The following is a 22,695-nucleotide window of genomic DNA, read 5'->3' on the forward strand; positions in this document are numbered from 1 at the left end:
CCCCCAGCAGTGCAAACCCCCCCCCCCCCGCCAGTGCAAACTCCGCAGCCCCCGACCATGCCCCCTCCGGCAGCGCAAATCCTCCCGCACCCCCGGCAGTGCAACCCCCCAGCCCCCCAACAATGCGGTCCCTCTGCACCGCAACGCATCCCCCCATGCAACCCTTCTGCCCCGCCGCGGGAGGGGGGGGGAAGGGGAGGGGGATGATTTGGGGCCGTTTTGGGGGGTGCGTGGCGTGGCGGCCGCGGGACGTCTGCCCCACGCCGCTCCGGAGATGCGCGGGAGGGCAAGGGCCAGCGGCGGCTGCAGCAAGGAGTTTTTCTCGCCTCCATCCAAAACCCTGGGTCAGTGGGTCACCAGGATATGGGAGCTCCCTGCCAGGGAGAGCAGGGCTAGCGTTGGGGCCGCGACTGGGAACACAGCATCCTTGGGAAAACCTCTCTGGGGCTAACCTAGATGAAGCCCTCCCTGTGCTGGGGCTGGAGGGACTTGATTTGAAGCCCGCGAAAGGAGCATCGGCCTCGGCAGGGTTTGCGACAGATCCGATACCTGGGCCAAGGGACTGACTAGGATTCCCCACCGGGGGCTGTCATGTGAAATGGTTTTTTTCGGTGCCAGAGCCTCAGCAGAATATGCCCACCCACTGCCAGCTACTCTGCTGCACGGGGGTGGATGGGGTCCTCGGCTGAGGCTTTCAAATGAGAGCAAAATGCGCATCAGCTCCCTCTGCATTGCTTTGCGAATCTCAGCTTAGAAGCAATGTTTTTAAACTTGTGCCTTGATCTTCGCTGGTCAGAACAGGCTGTCTCTAAAGCCTTTTCAGCTGTGAAAGGATACAGTAGTCCCCATTTTGTGAGCCTTGAGTTTTTTGCTTAACAGTTGGAATATTCAGTATGGATTGATGCATGGTTTCTCTCACCCCTCCCGCTCTTATCTCAGGTGCTATCCTCATTGCCCCGGGGCTCCCAGATCCCCAGGAGCAAATGCTTCGGAGGCTTTGTGGCAATGCCAGGAAGGGTTTCACAGCTTGGTGTCAGGTACAAACGCAGAGAGGTCAGCAAGTGAATCCACAGGCCAGGAGTAAGCAAGATGCAGGAGGCTCAGCAAAGTCAGGAGTGTGACAACACTTGGTCTTCTTTTCCAGATCTGGACATGGGACCCTGCGAGGTGATTATTGTGAGCTGCTTCACAGCACAAAAGGATGCAACTGTGGTGCATCGCTCCTTGCTTTTTCTGGTTTTCCCTGTAGTGTGCCGTCAAACGCTGGCACCTCCTCACCCTACCTTCCCATTTCCTTCTCTCTGTGTCATTCCTCTGCTTTCCTTCTGCCTTTCCCTGGGTAATTCTCACGAACTCTGCATATTTCCAGATGGGTTTTTTGCAAACATGATACCTGAAGCTCATGAATGGACACCAGCAAAGATTGTCTTAATGAATATTGATTCCAGAATAGAGCAAGAAGGATATGAAGGAAATTTGAAAATCTCTGTTTTTCCCAGTGGACCACACTCAAGTAATGGTAGACAACAAATGGTAGGGTTTTCTTGTTCTATAAAAAGCTAACAGGCTTGGTGGTATTTCCACCTAAATAATTTCCAGTATTTCTTCTGAAATCTCTGAAGCCATTAAAACATTTTAGAGATTAAATCACATTGAGTATTTTCGTAAGTGAAGCTGCCATGATGTTGATATAAACCATCTCTCAAACCACTAAGCTTTTATTAAAAAAAAGAAAGCTTTTATACATTTTAATTCAAGAGCACATATTTTTTAGAAATATTTGCAGGCTGAATCTGCGACCAGACCCTGCAGCTCTTTAAGACGCTAATAATTATTAATCCTGACTGCACTAACTTTCCATCAACAGGCTATTTTTTATGGCTGAGTTACCAACGCTAGAAAAAATGGGGGACTGATGAAAGAAATGGCTGAGACAACAGTGAGCACCACTTACCATTATTTGTATTAACAACCAAAAAGAAAGTATACTCAGGCCAGCAAGCAAGTCCTTAGCATCAGCTTATTCATCTGAATAGTTGGGTCAGGACCATGTTGTACCAGAAACTGTACAAACACAGAATGAAAGCACTCCAGACTACAGCAATGAACAGAGCAAGCAGATAGGGCTCTTTCCGCTTCTCCCACTTAATCCTTCCTTTCAGGAGTTGCCAGCTTTTGACAGTTTAAACAACGAAATTAAATAAAGAAGTAAATTGTTGCATTACCTGTATAAGAGTGACAGGAAAACTCCCGGTGTGGTCATGCAGTAGATGGGGCTTTTTTCTTTGATGGTGCAGCTAAAACCACCAGGTCTTGGTTCACCCCTCACCTCCCCAGGGCTTGTCTAGCACTGCAAAGAGCTTGCAAAGTGCACTAACTGGGAGCCTGGGGATCTGCCAAATGGGGCAGAGGGGGGATATAAGGGAGCAGAAAGTGAGGAGGGCCAGTAAGCACCTGCTGCTCTACCCCATCTGCCCTGGCCTCCGGGGCCCATACATGCACATGGGAGAGATTGGGAGAGGGGACACAGGCCCTCCCTCCACAGACTCCCTGTAACGCACCGAAAAGAGAAACTGGCTTCAGTCTAAACTAACCCAGGCAAAGCTGCAAGGTGAGAGGGGGATGAGGGTGTCAGTGTGTTCCTACCCCTCCTCAGGTGTGAGCAGTGAGGAGTGGGGTGCTGCTCCCCAGCTGGGCATGCCCTGGCTGGGGCACTGCCACTGGCCGTGTCACCCCTGGAGATGCCTGCGCAGCCCCCACCAAGGCTGTGGGTGTGAGTGAGGAGTTTGCCTCGCTCGGACCAAGCACCAGCAAGAAGCACAGAGCAGGGAACAGGTGCTTTTGCAGGACTTTTCCAGCTCCCTGGGGTGTTTCTCATTCGGGACCTGCTCCGGCAGGTAGGAAGGCTGGACACACCATTCACGTTTAGCAAAAAAGCCTCCCACCCCCCCCCAGATCCAAACCCACCTCTTTCCTTTAAAAAGACAGATGTCCCATGCCTGTGAGCAGGTAATCATAAGTGGCATGTGCAGAAGTAAGTAAGGGTAATACCTGAAGAGGCAGGACACATTGTATTTTTCCCTGATCTGGATCTGGTCCAAATAAACATTGTGTATGCTTTGGCAGAGCTTTCTGTGAGGTTTTAAGTTGCACGCAATACAGATAAAGCCTATGCACACATAGTGCATGTGTTAAAAACAAGAAGGACTTAAGACAAATCATCCCGCCCAATGTCATTTTCAGTGCATTGAGCAGGGACTCTGGCAGCATGAGTTCCCATGGACTCTCAGGCCCTATCCCTCTGGGTTTTAACACTCACCATGCCTGAAACCTGTTTTGTGTTGTACATCCCCCACAGGTTGCTCGGGAGTCATGGGGCTGCTAGAGCACGAGAGTCACATCAACAGCCTCAGAAGCTGGAAGTGCACCTGAGTGCAGGTGGTCTGGGCGCTAAACTTGGAGGCAGGTTGCACCAACCCTACTGCCAGCTGTGGCCCGTACCCTGTTTGGAAGTGTGGTAAGAAGGGGGATCAGAAATCCCCGCTGCTGCTGTATTTGGCAGCAATTCTTTGCTTAGCAGCAGTCATACAGGAGGCATCTATGGCTCCACAGCAAGCAGCTCCTCAGCAGGACAGTGGGTGGAAAAGGCTGAGGCTAACTCACTTTTTGCACGATGCCCCCCCTCTCCTGCCTTCCCCCAGAACCCCCAAAATCTGAGATGCTGCCAGTCCCACAAGGCTCACAGCTCCAGGGAAGCCCCTGAAGCCACAGCAAACTTCACCCGATTTGTTGGGGTGGTGGAAACAGCCCTGCCCTGTTAACAAAACAATCCTACTAAAATTCTATAAACAGAATAATTCTGGTTTTGCCAAAACAAAAAAGTTGAAATGTTCTTTCCATAGGAAATGGCAATGCTTTCCTGTGCCTTATTTTGTCCATTCTAGAAATACCACTTACTAGAAAAAAAAAAACCATATTGTTACTGGAAATAAGCTTTGGCTTGTAGGAAGCGGTGTTCATAGCACCTGCCTAAGCCTGACCAGAGCACTACAACCCCCTCCCCCCGCCGCCCCTGCCTAATTCCTCCCTGCCTTTGTGGGGTCTCGCACAGAGAGGGGCTGAGAGGGGGCAGGGCTGCGCTGCTGGGAATATCTCCCTTCAGGGGCCTGGGCTGCTCTTCTGCTTGTGAAGGACGCTTTGAAGTGCTGATCGCTGCCAAGCAGCTGCCATTGCCAAAGCTGAGTAGCAACCTAAGGAATTAAGTAAAACCCAATTTTAAAAGCACTGGACCTTTGCTGCCCTGAATATTCTGCAAACCATTGTGAAAAGTACGGGTAACACGTTGCACCAGTGTGAATGACCCCACACAGTGGGCATGGCAGCTGAGAGTCAGATTACTACTCTTCACTGGCAAGCCTGTAAAAGCCCAGCTTTTTCTCTCTGTGCATCTACTGTTCTGACTTGCTTTTAGGGAAGCAGAGGTTTCAGTAGGTGTATGCACTGTCGTTCTTCTCTCAGCATCACACACCGCTAGCAAATCCCACCACATGGCTTGTTTCTGAGCACCATCTGTAAAGGAGGGATGTTACACAAACACAAAAGAAGGCAGAGCATTTTTTCTGCCCTGGTTCAGGACTCACATCAGTGGCAGCCTGGAAATAGTACCACATGCTTGCCTGTCAGTCTAAAGTGAAATGAAATGATGCAGCATGCGGCTGAGTTTCCATCATCTGTGTTTTCAGTGCTGGAGGGTACGTGTTGCTGTTTGCCATACATTGTCTTGGATGTCACCATTAGGCCTAGGGATATTTGAGGCAAAACAGTGTTCTTGATTTGTGCATGAATGCACAGGAATGCAACTCCAGAAATCATTTACTAGGTGAAATGTAGCACTTGCCTTTCCCCTTATCTTTAAAGGACCAGTGTCAAAATACTATACTGCCCAAGGTTCAATCAGCTCTAATAAAAAAGAGGAAAAGTTGCCATAAATTTGCCTTCTAGATTTTATCTACCTCTTATCACTGAAATATTTTAAAGAATGCTTGATGCTTCAGAGCTCCCAGACCTTTATTTTACCTTTGAGCTGGGTGAAGAGGCCACTGCAGTTTAAGTTGAATCAACACCATCATGCAGTTGTATTACCAAGCTTAGTCTCCACAAAAAGCTTTACTTGGACTTGATGTCTCTCATCAATTTTCTGAGAGATTAATATAATAATTTCCTTAGTGGGTATGTGCATACAGCAACTGTGGTCTAGAACTACATTGGGGAATCCTGCTAAAATCTAAAATTATCACCAAAGATCTGTTAGGACACCTGTGCTGGGGGAGATGAGCATGTCCACATGCCAGCTCATGAGAGGGAGAGTTGGCTTGGACGAGTTCACAAGATACCTGTCTCACATGCCAGGGCAGGCAGAAAATGTGTCACAGCACCCCGACAGCAAACTTCAGACCCATAGTAGAGACAAAAGCAACAACCGTAAGAAGAAAGCAGGAGATAAAATGCTTTGGCAATTTCTTGCTGGAGCAAGGAATTTGTTAAATGACCTCCCAAAGTTAGACTCAGTTGGCGCAATCCTAAATTTGTGCATGTTCATCCAAGGAAATGGCAGAATCAGGAAATTAATAACCCCAGTATTCATTTCCCTGATGCCATGGCTCCTTGGAGTAGTTCCTCCCTCATCGTTGATTTTGGTTCCACAGCAGGAGATACATAGGACCTGAGGGACACTTTGAATGACTCCTGCATTTTACATACAAGACATTTGGAATTTTCTTTCTATCTTTGTACACTGAAAATTCTCAAATTAAAATGTGCTCTGTGCCAGAATTGGGCTAGCAAGGACTGCTCTTATGCACAGACAGATTTATTTACTTTGTATAAATGGCTGTTTGATTTCCATGATGATTTGATTTCATCAAATTCATTAATCGATTGTCCTCTTAGAATAGGGTTTCTCAACCTTCATCCTAGTTTCAAATTCACAAGGGGATTTTAACTTAGAGGCATGGTACCTTTTTTAAAAAAATGTGATTGGAATATGGAGGGCCTTGACTGTAAAAGTGCAACCAAAAAAACTTTATGCGCTTGGGCATTTTGTTGAGAAGAGTGGTCAAGGTACCTTCTCCTGTTTTTCTCACCTGCTGACTGACTTAACAAATAAGGGCCCATCTGATGGTTATTTAATGACAACTCTGACCAGTGATCAATCTGAAGAAGAGAACAGGTTCTTTGTTCCTGTTTCACAGACATCAGTGTGAAGCTGCTTTGGCAGAGACTGGGGAAGGTTTTAGCTGTTCTTGAAATGCATGCCTTGCTGATTAATCTGTGATTTATAGTGCTGGAGGTGGGTGTGGATCCTCTCTCATAACTCACAGAGATTCTTCATCCTGAAGCATCTGGTACTGGCTGCTGCATGGGTAGGAAATGGGATGAGCCGAACGGCATGCCAGGTCTAATAATGCTATATTTATGTTTCAACAAACTCATGACTACCAGCAGAAGTTTCCAGCCTTCAAATGTACCTCCTGACAATGCAACGTGGCACAGACAGTAAATACGGATTCCTCCATAAACTAAGCTGACCTATCACTCTGGTTTTGCCAGCCAGTCTTCACCTGGGATCTGGCAGTTGTTGTGTAGACACAGGTACCCTCTCACTGTTTCATACCATCCTAGAACATATGAAGGAAGAGTCCCCGTTTTTAATGCACGGTGTGCAATTCTCCTCTCTGGCTGCAGTGAGCGCACTTTGGTATTTTACTGATGCAGAGCGCTGCTGAGGATTGAAAAAAATGCATTAATCCCCGAAGCATTTCTTGGGCTTGGGCAGTTTTCCACCCTCCTTCCAGCAGTGGCATTTGAGCAGCCCCCTCGGTGGCACGGGCTGGCGTGTCCGAGCTCTTCTGCGCAGTCCCTGCAGTGCTCTCCTGCAGCCCTGCCTGCAGAGCTGTGGGCAACCTTCACCAACACCTCCATGGCCGGCTCCCTCCTACACTGCACTGTCCTGCACTACCCATGTGTAGGTTCGCAGCGGTCGGGTGCAGGGATCTTGGGCAGGGGGTGAGTTACACCAGCATCACGGAGAGCAGAGATGGGAACTGTCTGAAAGTGAACTGCCGAAGTTAAACAGAGGATTGAACAAGCTCCGGGTTTGCAGCCATGAATACCGTGTGTTAAATGCTTTTCCTTACCAGGCTGTGGGAATGATCAGCAGTGAAGGAAGGCTTAGCTGGTCTTTCTAGGAAGATTGCCTCTGTCAGTGGAACACTCTGAGTGCCGGGATGGCAGCTGGTGCTGCAGGGTCAGCGCACCCGTGATGTTGCCTGGCTTGTGAGCAGGATCCCCATAACTGCAAAGCCACTGGTGGGTGCATCCTCCATCGGTTAGTAATAGAAGAGATTAGCAGTGAACCAAAACTAACAGAAATAACAGGACATTCTGCCTTTGCCCTCTGTTTCCTCAGACTATGCCTGTCTATGACTGTATTTCCAAGCTGAATAATTTCTGTCCACAGGATCCCTTTTGTGCATAGCCCACGGAACCAGTGGTCACTCTTGGCACCTGTTACCGCAGGAGGTGTGTGGGGCTGTGCTGCTGCTCCCAGCCACCCTGAATCCCGCACTGGAAGTAACAATCCCAACACTTGGTCTGCCTCCTTCAAAGGAGTGATAGGAAAGCACAGTGTGCCTTTTGTTTGTTGCTTTTGCAGTTCCCCAGTTCTTGATGTAAACTAGCAAAATCCAGGCAGCTAGCATTAAAAAGCAAAAAAACCCAGCACCAAAATCCACAAAATCCCCCTAAAACATAAGAATATCTTTATTAGAAGAATTAGAGTTTTCCCTATTTTATGATTATTATTTTTTAAGCTTTTGTGATTACTTTTTGCCTGACAGCTTCCATTAAAGCACAGCAGTGCTCGGTTTGGTGCTGAATGCCCCACACAGTGTAGAAAGTGAGATGCATTCAGCGCTTTAACCTGCCCTTAATTCCCTTTCCATGGTACTACTCCCTTTGTTCCCCACAGTGTGTTGGGTTTTTAATCTTTTGCTCCCTGATTGCTTATTTATTTCTTTATGGATGGATTTCTTTCACTTAGCTGCAGCCTTTGTCCTAGGCTGCAGCAGGCCTTGGGGGCAACTGGGTTTCTCTACAACCTGAGCTGAGCAATCCTTTCTACACAGTCACAGAGGACTGGTTTTATTCTCTTCAGCTTGCCACAGATTACAAGAGTTTTGTTCTTTCTAATTTAATCATTGATTGAAGTCTGTTACATAAGCCAACCTCTTTGAAATCTTTTGGACCCCAATGATTCAATATTATTCTCCCAATGTAAAAAGCTGGCAGCATAAAGTTACAGCAAAAATACCATTCTTCTAGGCTGCCAAGAATTCTCCAACCTCTGAGGCAAGCGCTATCAGCTTAATTTTTGTAAAGCTGATCTTTCTGGCAGACCTCCCCTTTCCTCTTCCCCTTCCCCTTCCCCTTCCCCTTCCCCTCCCCCACTGGGAAAAATGCCACCCCAAGGGTTTTAGGTTTGAGCCCAGGAGTTTATGCCTTAATTCAAGAAGGAACACACACCTTTGGGAACATTTCCAACCTTTTTTGACACCTGAGACGGGATTCTTCATTTCTCTTAAAGTTGAGCTGCAAACGAAGGAAAGTTTATGGTTTTGTACGTACTTCCTTTCTTCACTGTTCAAGGCCAGAAACACTTGTTTGCTTGAGGTTTTAAGACAGCTTTCTGGCACTTTCAGGTTATAGATATATCAGCAATGCTAAGTGTGCTTTTTCTGCTTTTTCATGGGGCTCTCCTTGGGCAACAGACATTTGTACAGACATTCACATCTGGGAAAGCTGGAAATGTGTGGTAGGAAATTTTCCCTTCCAGTTGTTTTACAGGTGTTTGTTAAATAGCACAAAACGTAGTCTTCCTACCATGAAGCTGAAATACCTTGTCCCTTTGGTTATTAGAGTTTGTTATTTGAATGTCACAAGTCCTAGCAGGCATCCAACACATGTTTAGAGATGTTCCTTGAATAGAGGCAGATAGCAAAAAACCTTATTCCTATAAAAATAAATAGTTCTAAAAGAAGTATTAGATCCATAGACAGAAATATAAAATCAATTTTATAGCATAGGGGAAAAAGTGTGTAATGCTTTAAAGCATTTACATTTGCATTTAGGTATCTTTTAATTCTGCACATGTGGTATTTAAACAGGTACATACCAATTTTTCTTCTCACAGCTGCTTCCATTGAGAGTGTATATAGCTTATAAATAGTGCATCTGTGTCGTAATTGGGACTAAACGCATGCTTAGCTCTGGACACCCCAGCATATGCTGTATAAATTCATAAAGGGAAATAAAAAAAAAAAGTAGAATTCAACTTTGCATTTCTTTTCCTAAGGGGAAAATTTTGTTTTGAAGAATGCAAAGCTACAGATTTCTTAGAACAGACAAGCAGAACAAAATGTTACAACTTTCAAGGCCTTCTAGACTAATCCTAGAAAACTACTGTTGAGGGTCTTTGGTTTTAGTTTGTTTTGATCAACATTTAGTTTGATGTTTTCAGGATTTTTTACTGAGCAATATTGAGTAACTACATTGTTTGCAAAAAACTTCATCCAGATTAGTTTTTTTAATTCTTGAACACTTGGAAAACAGTTTTTGAATAAAAATACTTCATTTAAACCAATCCCTCACTGAGAACATAAGGAGTCACAGAAGACGTATTCAATTCCCTATGTCAAGCACTCAATCAATGCCAGATTTTACTGTTACCTTCCCAAACACTAACTGAGCTCTACTATGAATGTGCATTGACTTTATTAATGTAATCAAAAAGGACTTTTTCCACAGGGGCCCTTTCTCCTTTCAGTGCACTGATAGACTGGAGCATTACCCAATCTGAGATGACTTATCAGGACCTGTTGATTATTTTTTAATCACTCTGTTTAACCAGTTTAAAAGATGGTCAAAATGTAGTCAGCTGAGCTACTCCCCAAATTGCCCCACTCCCAAATTGCCCCACTCCCAAATTCAGCACTAGTGGCAACACACTATGAACATTCCTTGTACATGTTCCTGTCTACCAGAAGGCAGCAGCACTGTAGTGGACAGTAAAACAGTGTTATCATGTGCTTCATTTTCATAACAACCATTGCTTTGAGAGATTGTCATGCCTTAAAGAGTCCTAGCTGGCTCTATGTCAGGCTGTCTGCTAAGCTTTAATTCCCCTTTCTGAAACACTTGAGATTATGATACTTCAAACAGACAAAAAGGAAAAAACAAAAAAAAGGAATTAAAATGTTCGCCTGTGTTTTACCATGTCTTCAGATTGGCGGGAAACCTAATGAGAGGAAGCATTCAGCTTCCAGAAAGAGGTTGTGTAACCCAGACCTGCCAGTTGTAAGTGACAACACTGCAGTTCTCTTTACCCAGCACAAGCGTGGCTACAGCTACTCACAGTCGTGCCTGTTCAGTCCATCACCTGCTGAAGCCTTGAACGTGTGATTTTTTCCTGCAGTATGAAAGGTGTGCTCCCTTTACAGCTGCTGTTCTGCAAACCAGGAAATCTAGTGTTAGGGCTGGTCATGTAAGATCAGTAGTGCTGACCTTAAGCACCCACCTTGACTGTTCAAATGTGTTCAAAACACGCTGACAGGTTAATTTATACTTCTGTTAGTCTTCTCACAGCTGGCATGGTCTCCTTATATATGTGTGTTGTCTGCACGCTGTCAGATGTGCAAGTGTGTGCTTCCAGCTGATGTGGATCAGCTGTGCTCTGCTGGGCGATGGGGCTGCGTACAGACTTGATGCTGCTGGTCACAGCCTGCCGCTGCGTGGTGCAGCGGGACGGGGCACGGCTGGGCTGGTGAGCTGATGGATTCCAGCCCCAAAACCAGCACCATGCTCTTTAAAACTGGTGCTAGTTCATGGTAAAGGCAAGGAGTAAGTGAGCTGTGGAGAACTCCCAGCCAAGACACACGTGGGAGTCTCTGGACCAGGGTGGGTGTAGTTCTATGCCTCACTTGCTGGTTCCCCCGTGACAGCCTCAGTAGCTTAGCCCTGGACCTAACTAGTGTGGACACACAGAGCTCTCCTTAGTCTTGAATCACCCAGATGGTGTGTCATTCTGTGTTTCTGCTCTACACCTACACACTGGAGGAGGAAAGAAGGGCACTACCATCACTAAGCTTCCCACTGTCATTTTTCACAGACACTGAATGAAAAAGGAAGTTAAGAAGCCCTGCAACAGACACAATTTACCCTGAGACAGACCAACACTTCCCCTGCCTAAATCTTTTAATTTTCTGCTGAATGATGCTTCTACAAGGAAAGGTTGTTCCTACTGAAATTTTCTTTCCAGCTGGATTCTATAGAGGTATAAGGTGCAACACAAAGCACTTCTGAACATCCTGTGAAACAGTCACTTTATTGCAAAATGAATGACATATGGTAAAAAATTTACATTTCACACAATTCAACTCTTGAAAGAAATGTACAAACCATGTTTTATTTGTAGAAGGGACAACATGAGCTACAAACTGAGGGCAAGACTGGCCAGCTGGTTGAGGGGTGCTCAGCTTGTAAAATGTGAGTGAAGAGTCCTTCAGTATTCATATTATCCTGAGTATTGTTTCAGTTCAAGGACCACACAACATGAAACACTACCTTACTTTTACCTAGTATATTGTACACCTGTAGGGGTTTTTCGTTTCCCTGAGGTTTCTGTTATTTAGGCTGTAAACGATAAGCATCTTGTAAACAATGAGTTTGGATTATGGGACTGACAGATGACAGTATTTTGACCTTCCTCCTGAACAGGCTGTTAAAGACAATAGATAAGGGTCTAGTTTCTGATAGGCAGAGATCTCATAGCTTCCAAGCTTTGGGAAATTAATTATCTTTTCAACTTAGAACTGTTTCAAAGCAACCTGTATACAGAGAAGCCACTCCATGGAGGCATATTTTGCTTTGAGCTCTTAATACCATTTGTTTATGTACTTTGGATGCATTCACTTCAAAATCATGGAGTACTTATTCCTGATTATTGCATTTAACAATACTATGCATGAGGAGGGAAATGCTTTCTTACACTCCAAGTGCTGTATAAGTACAGGGTTTATTTCACCTCTTTCCACATCTCATCTTGTTTGATGATCCCTGTGAATCTTCTACATAGCACATTCAAAATCTGACTCGGTCAGATGTCAGTGAAGTGCTGGGAAAATTCCTCTTATCAAACAGCAAGGCTACAGCTGACCATAAAAAGTCAAAATGTTTCCAGTGTAAGCAGCAGCCTCAATCTCCCTTATACTTTTGGAGCAAAGAGGCTTTGCATTTAGAAACACATGGCATCAGCTCTGAGAAAGTTCACTATAATTTTCTAAAATGAAATACAAAGGAAAAACTTAATTCCACTGTTTCATTTAATTTTAACATTAAATTATGTGTTTGGGCAAACGGTATTGGTTACTTTAATCAGCATTAAACCATAATTTCCAAAACCCTGAAAAGGTAGAGGGAAGGAAGTAATATCAAGGGACGCTTTCATAGATTTTTGTTTCAAAATACAAACATTACATGGTAAGCATGGTCACAATACAAATGATGGCTCTGCCATTGCCTCACTAAATGAGTTCCAAAGTCCTAATCTCTCTCTCTCTCAACATCCTCATCTGCAAAATTGTAATAATATTTCCTTACTTCAGAGGAGTGCTGTAAAGTTTACTTAGTAAAATGTTTGCTCGGGGTTCAGAAAATACTAAGCATTGGGTATTATAAATTATGTGCTAATTTCTCTTAAGCTGCAGTAAAGCCTGAGTGAAGTGCCTTGCAGGAAATCCTCACTGTGCGCTTCTGTAGTTAATTTTAGATAAAGTTATCTACATAACACCATTGTGTAGTAGAAGAATCACTCATAGCTTAGCGTCTTCTTTTTAAACTATTACTTGTTAGCTCTGCTAAACATGACACTGATTATTAAGAAATCCAGTGGCATGTCAAGTAGTAGTCCCCATACTTAGAAAAAAAAATGTAGAAGATCTATAAGAGTTATTTATTGCTACTTCTTGCTTCCCAAGCTTTGGTTGAGAAAACTTGTGCAGAACTCTCCCTGCAGTGAAGACCATGATAGAAACTGGTGACAGAAACCGGTTGAGGAAATTATTCTTTCCTACAGCTCCAGCTCAGCAAACACTGAGCAGGGAACCATGTCCCTCCTCATTAAGACAGCATTTAAGCATGCGATTAACTTGCAGAATGTGCTCCATTGCCAAAAGCACATGGATAAATGCTGTCTTGGAAAAGGACCGTAAATAGATGTAATTTGTCAGTGTCCCATAGACACGTTATTTGGACTCACGTAACACCTCAACCAAATCATGCAGTTCTGTGTCTGTTAGCTAGTGGTGACTGACCTCATGCCACTGACCACTCTAATGGTCCACCCCTCCACATTATGTGATTATTTTACAATATACAAAAAGTATCTAAAAAGCATCCCCTTCCTTCCCAAGCCTTCATGAGATGTGGTTGATGAAGAGTCAACCCCCAGCGTTCATTCAGTGATCTTGTGTAAATGCTTTTCTGCAAGCTGTCCAGAAAGTGCACATGCTGTCTTGTGAGACGTTTCTGGTTTCATAGATGTTGAATACCCCATGACTACTGGCGTGCAGCATGAAGCTCTTTCTTGGCCAAAGCAGCTAGTCCTTAGGTGCTTTGTGAAGAAGTCTGGGCATCGTATTTCCTAAAACTGTGGTTACGAAAAGATTCCCTGCAATGAAATGGATCCATAAATAAAGTGGGCAAATGAAAAAGAATCCAAGAAATATCTGCCTTGTGAAAAGGAGCAGCTGACAAATCATCACCTGAAGCATGTTATATGTTGGCAGGTCAGAGGTATATTACTTCTTCTACTCCCACCCCACACTGGACACAGTGGCTTTGTGAAGAAGTGTATATTCGTAAGTAAAGAACATAAGTTAAGAGTCTTCTGTCTCAGTCATGGGACTAAACCTAATTATATTACCTGTGAGTGAAAGGATCACTCTTACTTCATGCTGGCTAACACCACATGGTGCTATGTGTTCAAAACACATACCTGTTCTACCTCCTTCCTGGCTTCAAATGGTGAAGAAATGGCAAGATGTTTCCGATATCTTTTCATTAGGACGAGGGGGAAGACTTCTCTAACAATGCATTAAAATGACATAAATCCTCTACCCCAGGAATATAAGCAGCTTGAGAAACACAGTTAGTACTACATTCAGCTCCAGTGGAAGTCAGCAGACTTCATTAACCAAGAAGTCTGAAGTTAGCAGTCTATATCATGGCCTGTTTTTAGCTGCCAGTAAAACTGCCTTTGCTCCCTGAAAAAAATGGCATCTTTTTGTATAGCTACAACAGATAACCCTGCCCTAACTGTACCTTGTGCTATGGACTTTCACTACAGGTTTGTACAGCTCTGGGATCTTCCTCTCAATCATGGGCCTAAGGTTCTCTTTCAGCTTCCCGTAGTTCTTTCTGAGCTCTAGCTGATACTCCCGCTGGTCAGCAGTAATAAGGCGCTTGTTCTTCTCCACTGCTTCACCACACCTAGGCAAAAGGAAAGAAAAAAAAAGGTATGATGTGTCGCCTACTTCTGTTAAAATCATTAACTTTGTGTTAGGTAATATGAATGGCCAAGGATCCAACTCCTCTGGGCTACGCATTCCTCTGATAACTTGTCAAGTCCAAAATGATAACGAACTAATAAGAAACCTCTGTCTTTCCCAAGTACACAAATTGAGGTGTATTTTTAAGACATTAGAAATGCATGAGGGAGCTAATAACAAATTTAATGACTGCAGAATACTAAGCTACCTGCCTACTTACTGTAGACAGATGCAAGTGACAATAGCAGAGAGTAGAGGCTGTATCTTCTGCATAAGGCTCATTTTTATTTAACTCAAACTTAGCCTTCAGCAATTATGCTTTCTTTGGACTAAGGAGATTAATATCTTGCTATGTGGGTATGCTTGTTAAGATTTACAAGCATATCTAAAGCAAAGGCCATATGTGTCTACCACTACCGATGTGTCTGCTTGACAGATTGGGTCAAATGTTTTCTTATGAACAGCTTCCTACATAAAAATGTCATTTTATTAAAAATAAAATCAAGGCAATAGTCTGAAATGCTTGATTTCTGTAAAATATCAGAGGATAAAACAAATGGAAGATCTTAATTTCTACATAATTAGTTTGAAGTGTTAAAATTTGCTCCCATTTGGGATGCAAAGCCTACCAAAGCACTGACCATGAAGCAGAGATAACAAGTCTGGACCAAGAGTCTAAAGCGTGAGATGCCAGGATTCATGATGCTAACTTGCATAATTAATCACACAGTCATATTATCGTTGCATTATTGCGATTATTGGCTTTATTGATGCAATTCAGCACTTCAATTTTGTTTTACTGACCTCATTATAAACTCTTTGAAGCACAACCTCAGCTTGTTGTGATGTCGATAAAGTTTGGGATCTGCTGGAATTTCAGCCAGGAACACTTGTGCTACCTCTAGCGGTCCCTTACAGAAATAACACAGGAAAATGTCAAAAAACACCTGCTTAGACTGAAAACAGACCACACGTTTGGTTAAGCTGTTTGTTCTTTCATGAACGGAGTTACGAAACAAAAGAAAACTATGTGTAGTCACCATAACAGGATGGGGTTTTGCTCCTCTCCCACCCCCCTGACGCAATTTTTCCTCTGGCAAGCAGTTTTTGCCCATCATATTTTATCCTCTCCTGTATTTATTTCAGCTCTAGCCCCACAAAAAAGGGAACTGACAAATTCTACTCAGCAGAGAAGAGGTGGGATAGCTCTGCTGCCAAACCTGGTTACATGAGATAAACACAGCTCCTATGTGTAGCATTACAAGACCCCAAGGGAGTTAAATAAGCCCAGCGCAGAAAAGGACCACTCTTTCCAAAGCTTACAACAATGTGTTACTTCAGACTAGAAGCTTTGGTTCATGAAGAATCTGGAGAAAGTGAAAGTATTCAGGCTTTCAGCAAAGAAACAAAGCTCTGTGAAACTGTGGATAATAACAAGTTTTCTCTCAGTTGTGTCTTTATTCTTTCATTTTAGTTTTTTTTATTTGCCTTTTTTTATTAGCAGACATAATTATTGAATCTCAACTTTCTTTTGGGGCACTCAGGTCTTGACCTCATTTATTTTCTGTGAAACTGTGAGTTTGTGGTGGTGCAACAGCAGAATTGTTATTTTTATAGCCATTCCCCAAGGATACACCTTGACTGAACAAAATGGCTGAGATGACTAGTGTGCTAGAAATGGAAAAACCTTGGATGCATTCACAAGGCTTCTGTGAGTTTCTGCACCTACAACCAAGACAGCTCTTCCAAAAGCACTTTCATCAAAAGCATACCTAATGAACAGTATACAATGACTAAATATCAAGGGATGAAGTTTAAATGCACATTGTGACTGTATGTGTCTGACTAGATGTACTTCTTCCACTGCAAGAGCTCAGAGTGAAAAAGAAAGCACATTGAGAAAAGTATGCAGCAATTCTTCACCTGGCTCATTTGGTTCCCTTACCTGATTTACAGTGGCTCCAACTGAGCCCTGCAAAACCATTTGGAGCATTTTGGCATCTGGTGGTTCTTGGCTGGTGGCTGCAGTTAGTTCCTGTGTTTTTTTCCGCATATCTTCAATAGCGACTTCAATTGGGGTTAAAATAAACTAACGGAGATGGAAGAAAAGATGTAATGAATCATGCATGCAGTTGACCTGTTCTAACCTGGCAATACCATTGTCATTTGCCCATGCCAAAAGCAGTAGTTGTGAAACCAAGGAAGACTGTTCAATCTAAATGTCACCTTGGTAGATACTGCATCTGATGCAAAGCTCTCTGACATCTTACCATTTGCAAGAATAGCATGTGGATCTGACTCCCTGTTTGCATAAATTCATTATTATTCTAAGTTACTGATTTCATGTCTGAAATGGTTTTGCACTTTCTACCTTTATAAAGCTTCCCTGTCTCCAAACCAGGTCTGAGCCAAATTTAGTTCTTTGACTGTACTTTATCAGCTAGAAGTACAGCCATAAACAGAGCTCCACACATCCTCCTACACAGCATTACAACTGGGGGGTCAAAAGAGGACTATACCCTCACTAGCTTCCCTTGTCCATAGTAAATACCCATCTTGCATTTGTCTCCCCATTCTATGCCACTCCTATTTATGAGCATAACATGTCTGAGAAATTCAGCCTTCTTTTCTTCTACCAATCATAGAATTTGAAAATCTTCCCATGTAGAGACTTCTTCAGCCCCTGAGAAATTACATCTGTCCTCAAAACCCAATTACCTCTTCTTTTTGGATGACATTGATTCTAGTTTTGATGTAGGGGAAGGCATGCATTGTGGTTAGGATGGTGTTCCTCTTGTATTGCTCGCTAAGCTCTCCTCTGGGGCGCCCATCCATGGTGAAAGGTGTGGTGTACATGAACCGACAGAGGTTGAAGTTCTTCTCAAAATAGGTTACCCTGTCTTTCATCTCATACTCATCAAAATATGGCTCCACAAAAGTAATTTGTATGTATGCCTGAGAAAAGAGGGAAGAACCATTACAGTACTTTACAATCCAAGAAGTGTAAAAGGAATGGCATATGTGAAATATCCCATAGTTCACATTGGCTAAGCATGGTCTGGAAGAGCACAAAGCTGCAGATCCTTCAGGGCTCCTTCTCTTCTTCAGAGCTGACAAAACTTGCCTCTGGGGAAGGCACAGCTTAAGCCTGGGGATCAGAACCAAAGCAGGGACCAGAAGTCAGAACTTCTAATTTCCACACTCTGTGACAAGCTACCAAACTGAGCCCTTCACAGAGGCTTTAAGGACATCCCTGGGCACAGAGATACAGCCAAGTTGGGTTTCTTTTGGGTGCCTTAATGTCTGAGCATGAAAGTTCCTTTTCTGTTTCCTCTTCCTTCCTTTTCTGTGACAAAGCACTCAACACTCTCAGTAGGGTTTCCCTACCTTATTGGGATCCAGCTTTTTTTTGTCGACAGGAGCAGAGTCCTTAATCACTTCCACAGCATCCTCCCCAAAACACTGGCCATAAAATCCCTGGAAAGGAAACACAATTACCCCAGAGTCTTTGTTACACTGCTAATGATCTGTATGCTTCTAGGAGAAAGAAGTAACCATGACAATTTCTGGGCTCTGTACAGTCAGTATACTGCTTCATGAACCACAGCTGGCCAGGGCAAGGCATCTTCAACGAAGATCAGTATGAGCTGCTCACAAAAAAAGCAGAACTTAAGGTAAAGTGATCAGAAGGGAACATTGCAGTTCCACGAAAAAGCTGAAAAGATACAAAGCAAATATCTGGCATGCTCAAATCAAATCATTCGATATATTACAGGCCTGCCCATAAGAGACATGGCCTGAAGAGAATACATTGCTTTCATCATTATGCTGTAAAAAGGGCTACAATGGAAAGGATATATACCAAGGAAATAATCCATGGTACAAATCAGTTTGTTACTGATTTTCATATAGCAATAATACTATTAGAACTGTGTAGGCCCATCAGAAAGTATAACATAACATTGGAGAACATATTAACACAATGTTTTTTTCTTTACCTCTAATCTGTGAGAAATCTCAGGCAGTTTGGTAATTGCAGGCTCCTTATAAACAAATTCCTGTTCATCCAAGTCCCCAAATTTGGATCCATAGAAACCAACACGGAAGTAAGTTCCAAACATTCGCTTTTGACCCTAATTGATAAAAAGAAAGAGGAAATTTACAATTACTTATTTTTTTATGTCAACATTGTAGTATTTGGATGCCTTTTTTCCCAAATTGACATAGAAGAAAACCCACTAATCCTACATTTTCCTTATTTTAGAGCCAATTCTATGCATCATCAGTGCTGATGGATTAGAAGCACATGTTCATGAAGGAAAGCATACGATTTAAGGGGACATTTGACTGAAATCTAACTTAAAATTTAGGCTAATCATGAAGTGACTTTTGCAAAACATAATAACATTTTTTTTAATTCCATTGGATACACATTAACAAAATAAAAAATTTGCAATGAAAATTGGTAAGAATTTGAAACTGACTAGACTCAGCAATAAGATTCTTCTGAAGAAAGATAAGGAAAGGGGCAGTATGAGTGCTGAGAATTTAGGCAGGCTTTTGCATTTCTTCTGTTTTATAACTGACAACACTAGTTAATTGACAATAAAGTTATTTTTCTTAAATAGATGTGGCCAAGTGGAGTCACGCACGTTCTTATTCTAAGTTTGACCTGTTCAGCTATTTTTCTGTAACTCTAAACCAGTTTTATATTCATCTCTGCTTTTTCCTACAGAAGAGGACAGAGCCTCTTTTCACTGTAGACTACCCTTTGTAGGTAGGCCAAAGCAGATGGAAGCTTTTGTTAGAAAAAGGAAATGGATCTATTTCACATGAACAGTTTTATTATCACCAGTCCTAAACAAACAGTGCAACCCAGCAATGTGTCTTACTAGCGGTGCCTTGCCTCACAAGTACCTTATTAATAATGCTGTCAAAGGCCTTCTGTAGCTTGCTGTGTGTCAAGGTAAGCTTCCTGAAGTCTCTATGCGCTTCCAGTATGGGAATGACAATTTTGTACACCTCGTTCACAGTTTCATACAATCCCCCCTTGGGAGAAAAAAAAAAAAAGAAAGAAAAAAGAAGAAAAGAAATGAGTCTTCATGCATTCTGAAAAGAAACTAAATCTCCATTAATGGCCTGGCTGAAGCGGGGATTTATGGGACTCATCTTAATCTGCTACGTTGCTAGTTTTAGCTTTCTAAAAACTAGTAATAGTAAATGGGTAGTTCTAAGCTGCAAACAACAAACTGGATCTAATTTGGATCTCTGATCTGTTGGGCTCTCAAGCCCAAATTCCTGTGTAAAGCACGTGGTTTCTGCCTGGGGGCTAGAAGAGTTAGAAATGCAGGTCAGCAGAAAGAAATTGATTTGTTTAGCATGTATAACTCAGGGCAATCAGAGCTGCATCTGGACAAAAGGAACGCAAATTACATCTTCAGAGATGCTAAATCATATATCCTCTTTAGCACTACAGCAATATCATGAGCTACTTGAGCATTAACATCATGACTCTTTACATGGTAAGTGTAGATTATGACGCTGGTGGTTGTATGCTGTGTAAAAGCACAGGAGTAACTCTCACATGCTTTCTAAAATCTACAGTTTAAGCAAGACCTTTTTCTTAAATGTATTATTCCATGAAAACACCAACCAAAAGGCTTGGTTTATGCTTGGGACAATCACTTTCTGCTGATGCTGCCTGTAGCCTGCACAGTAGAGGTGGATATATAGCTGAGCTAGGCTACCTGAAAAGCCTAGCTTAGCCAACCTGGCTGAGGCAGGGCTGGGTCAGACATAAGGTGTGTTTCTGTGTCTTGTTTTTTGCAGTGGGGCAGATCTGTGGAGCCTGGTTTAGCAGTAAGGCTAATTGTGCAGGAAAATAAGCTATGGATCTGTCCCAAATGATAGCCCCACTCCATGTCCCCATGTTTTTTGGCCCTGGCTCACCGTGCTGAAGAGCTCTGCTGCTTGTTCCAGCAGCCCTACCAGGCCACTTTCTGAGAAATACCTCCCAGAACATATACCATCTTCATCTGGAGACAAAACATCATCTGAAACAGCAGATTCCTCCAGCACATTGGACGAAATGTTCTAAAATACATCAGAGCAGAGAAATCAGAAACCTAGATGAATAGTCTATCATAAAGATCGAGGCAGAAACAGTTTCAACATATTTACATGACAGGAAAAAGAATGAAATTATAGAACTGCAGCCAGGGGATACACAGTTAAATTCCATTTAGAAGCGAACATAACATCATAAATCTCCGCAGATGGCAGGCCAGGATTTTCACTACAAGAATCCTAAACTTTCTTTCTTGCCTCAGGTTTAAAAGGCAGACTCCTGTAGGTCACAAACTGTCCCCTGCCCCGCTGGCTGCATTTCTATGGTGCTGCAATGAGCTCAATCTCCCAGGCCACAGGGGCTACAACCAATGTGCCCTTCCCGCTGCTGGTGCCTGGGGATGGGAAATTCCAAGCTGCACCCCAGACCTCCTGCCACCTGCTTGAAGAAGCTGAACTTTCAAGTTGTTGATTTGACTTCTGCAAGCAGAGGAGAAGTAGGACATAGACAATATTGCTAGAAAAACTGCAATAATTGAATTCTGCTTCTTGTTTCAGCCTCTGCCGTATTACACCTTGATCCTGCGGAATTTACTTGGTTTCTTGTTAAACTTATTGATCTTACTGTGTGTTTAAATAAAACTAGATAAAGCACACAATGTCAGTCACTCTTTGAGATTCTAGACCATGAAATAACATGTCTACAGTTCTTCAGGATCCCTTTGAATAAATGATACTGGGTAGAGTCAACATAAAAAATTTTGTAATACATAGAAATACATGTAAATGAACATTAAAATATGTGTACCTACAGTATGGAACAATCATATGTAACTTTCAACAGCAGTAGAAATGCTAAGCTTCGATTTGTTAGTAATTAAAAGGAGTTAAATTAGTGTCATAGTGTCTCACTTCTGCAGAAACTGGGAATGACAATCTGTCTGAGCGCAGGATAGATGCCAGCTGGCTAGCTAGCCAAGTCCTTAAAGACATCTTTATAAAATGGCAGAGACACTGAGGGCTGTTACTATTGATCAGATTTCAGATAAAGAATTGGCACCACACATCACTAGCAACATGGGACTTTCCCCACTGGGTTCTGTAGATGTATTTATTTCTCCATAGGTGAAATTTACTCCAGCCATGCTGCCATCACAGTACCTAGTCTGCACATCACATCACCTCACTGGCAAGGTCAGCACAAAGCTCAGGACAGCGTTTGCAGGAGTTGAGAATATGCCTGTATTTCAGCCAGAGGGAAAACTGCAGCACGTTTTAGCACACCCATGCCACTTTCTACTTACCAGTCTCATTGAAGACAGTGAATTCAACCAGACTTAGCCTGCCTGGCATATAGCTAGGGCAACTCATACAACCCATGCTGCAGGGGGTTTTCCCTTTCTGTAACAGCAGCCATTAAGGACTGTTTTCACAAAATGGCACGTGGCCTTTGGTGGCTTTTTCTTTTTTTCTTGTAGTAAAGGGAAAAGACTGCAGAGGAGTGATTTATTTATGAAAGTAACCAAGAAAGTCACAGACACCAATTATCTCTTCTTTGCCTTTAAACCTGTAATAACTAATGTCAGGCATGTATTTGCATGTTTTATAGTCCATGCACTCTAGTAGGAGAGAGCCGTCATGACATACCTCTGGTGCTTGCATGATCTTTTGCAAAGTGGACATGCCTTACCCACCTTCTGTCTTGATCTACCTTTCATATTGCAGAATTTAATATGTCCCTTGTATAATAAAGACAATAAGTAAGTTACCACATATATCATCAGCAATTATTTGGACCTCACAAGCCTAGTTTTCTTTAAGGAAAAGAAACACTCATGTGAACTCAAGGAACTTTAGTGTGATCCCCAGCCGTTATCACCATGTTAGATATGGCTAGGGTACCCTGCCACCTAAAACCCCAAAACAGCACAGTTGAATTAGGCTACTGCTGAACCCAGGCTAATTA

At 43.0% G+C, this 22,695-nt stretch overlaps 1 protein-coding gene across 3 annotated transcripts in view; it reads right to left on the reverse strand.

Annotated features, from left to right (window-relative positions):
* Positions 1 to 11,844: 11,844 nt before the first annotated feature.
* Positions 11,845 to 22,695, reverse strand: part of DOCK8 (dedicator of cytokinesis 8) — a 95,195-nt gene continuing 84,344 nt past the window's right edge. For all 3 annotated transcript variants that reach the window (XM_010582777.1, XM_010582779.1, XM_010582778.1), the window contains 9 exons: positions 20,613 to 20,756; positions 19,581 to 19,712; positions 18,662 to 18,796; positions 18,051 to 18,140; positions 17,382 to 17,618; positions 16,609 to 16,752; positions 15,468 to 15,574; positions 14,437 to 14,604; positions 11,845 to 13,783 (listed from right to left, as the gene is read on the reverse strand). In XM_010582777.1, coding sequence (XP_010581079.1) covers positions 13,720 to 13,783; positions 14,437 to 14,604; positions 15,468 to 15,574; positions 16,609 to 16,752; positions 17,382 to 17,618; positions 18,051 to 18,140; positions 18,662 to 18,796; positions 19,581 to 19,712; positions 20,613 to 20,756 — 1,221 coding nt within the window. In that variant the 3' untranslated portion in view covers positions 11,845 to 13,719. The remainder of the gene's footprint in view (positions 13,784 to 14,436; positions 14,605 to 15,467; positions 15,575 to 16,608; positions 16,753 to 17,381; positions 17,619 to 18,050; positions 18,141 to 18,661; positions 18,797 to 19,580; positions 19,713 to 20,612; positions 20,757 to 22,695) is intronic.

This window comes from Haliaeetus leucocephalus, unplaced genomic scaffold, assembly GCF_000737465.1.
Source record: "Haliaeetus leucocephalus isolate CR32 unplaced genomic scaffold, Haliaeetus_leucocephalus-4.0 Scaffold849, whole genome shotgun sequence".
In the NCBI taxonomy this organism is placed as follows: domain Eukaryota; kingdom Metazoa; phylum Chordata; class Aves; order Accipitriformes; family Accipitridae; genus Haliaeetus; species Haliaeetus leucocephalus.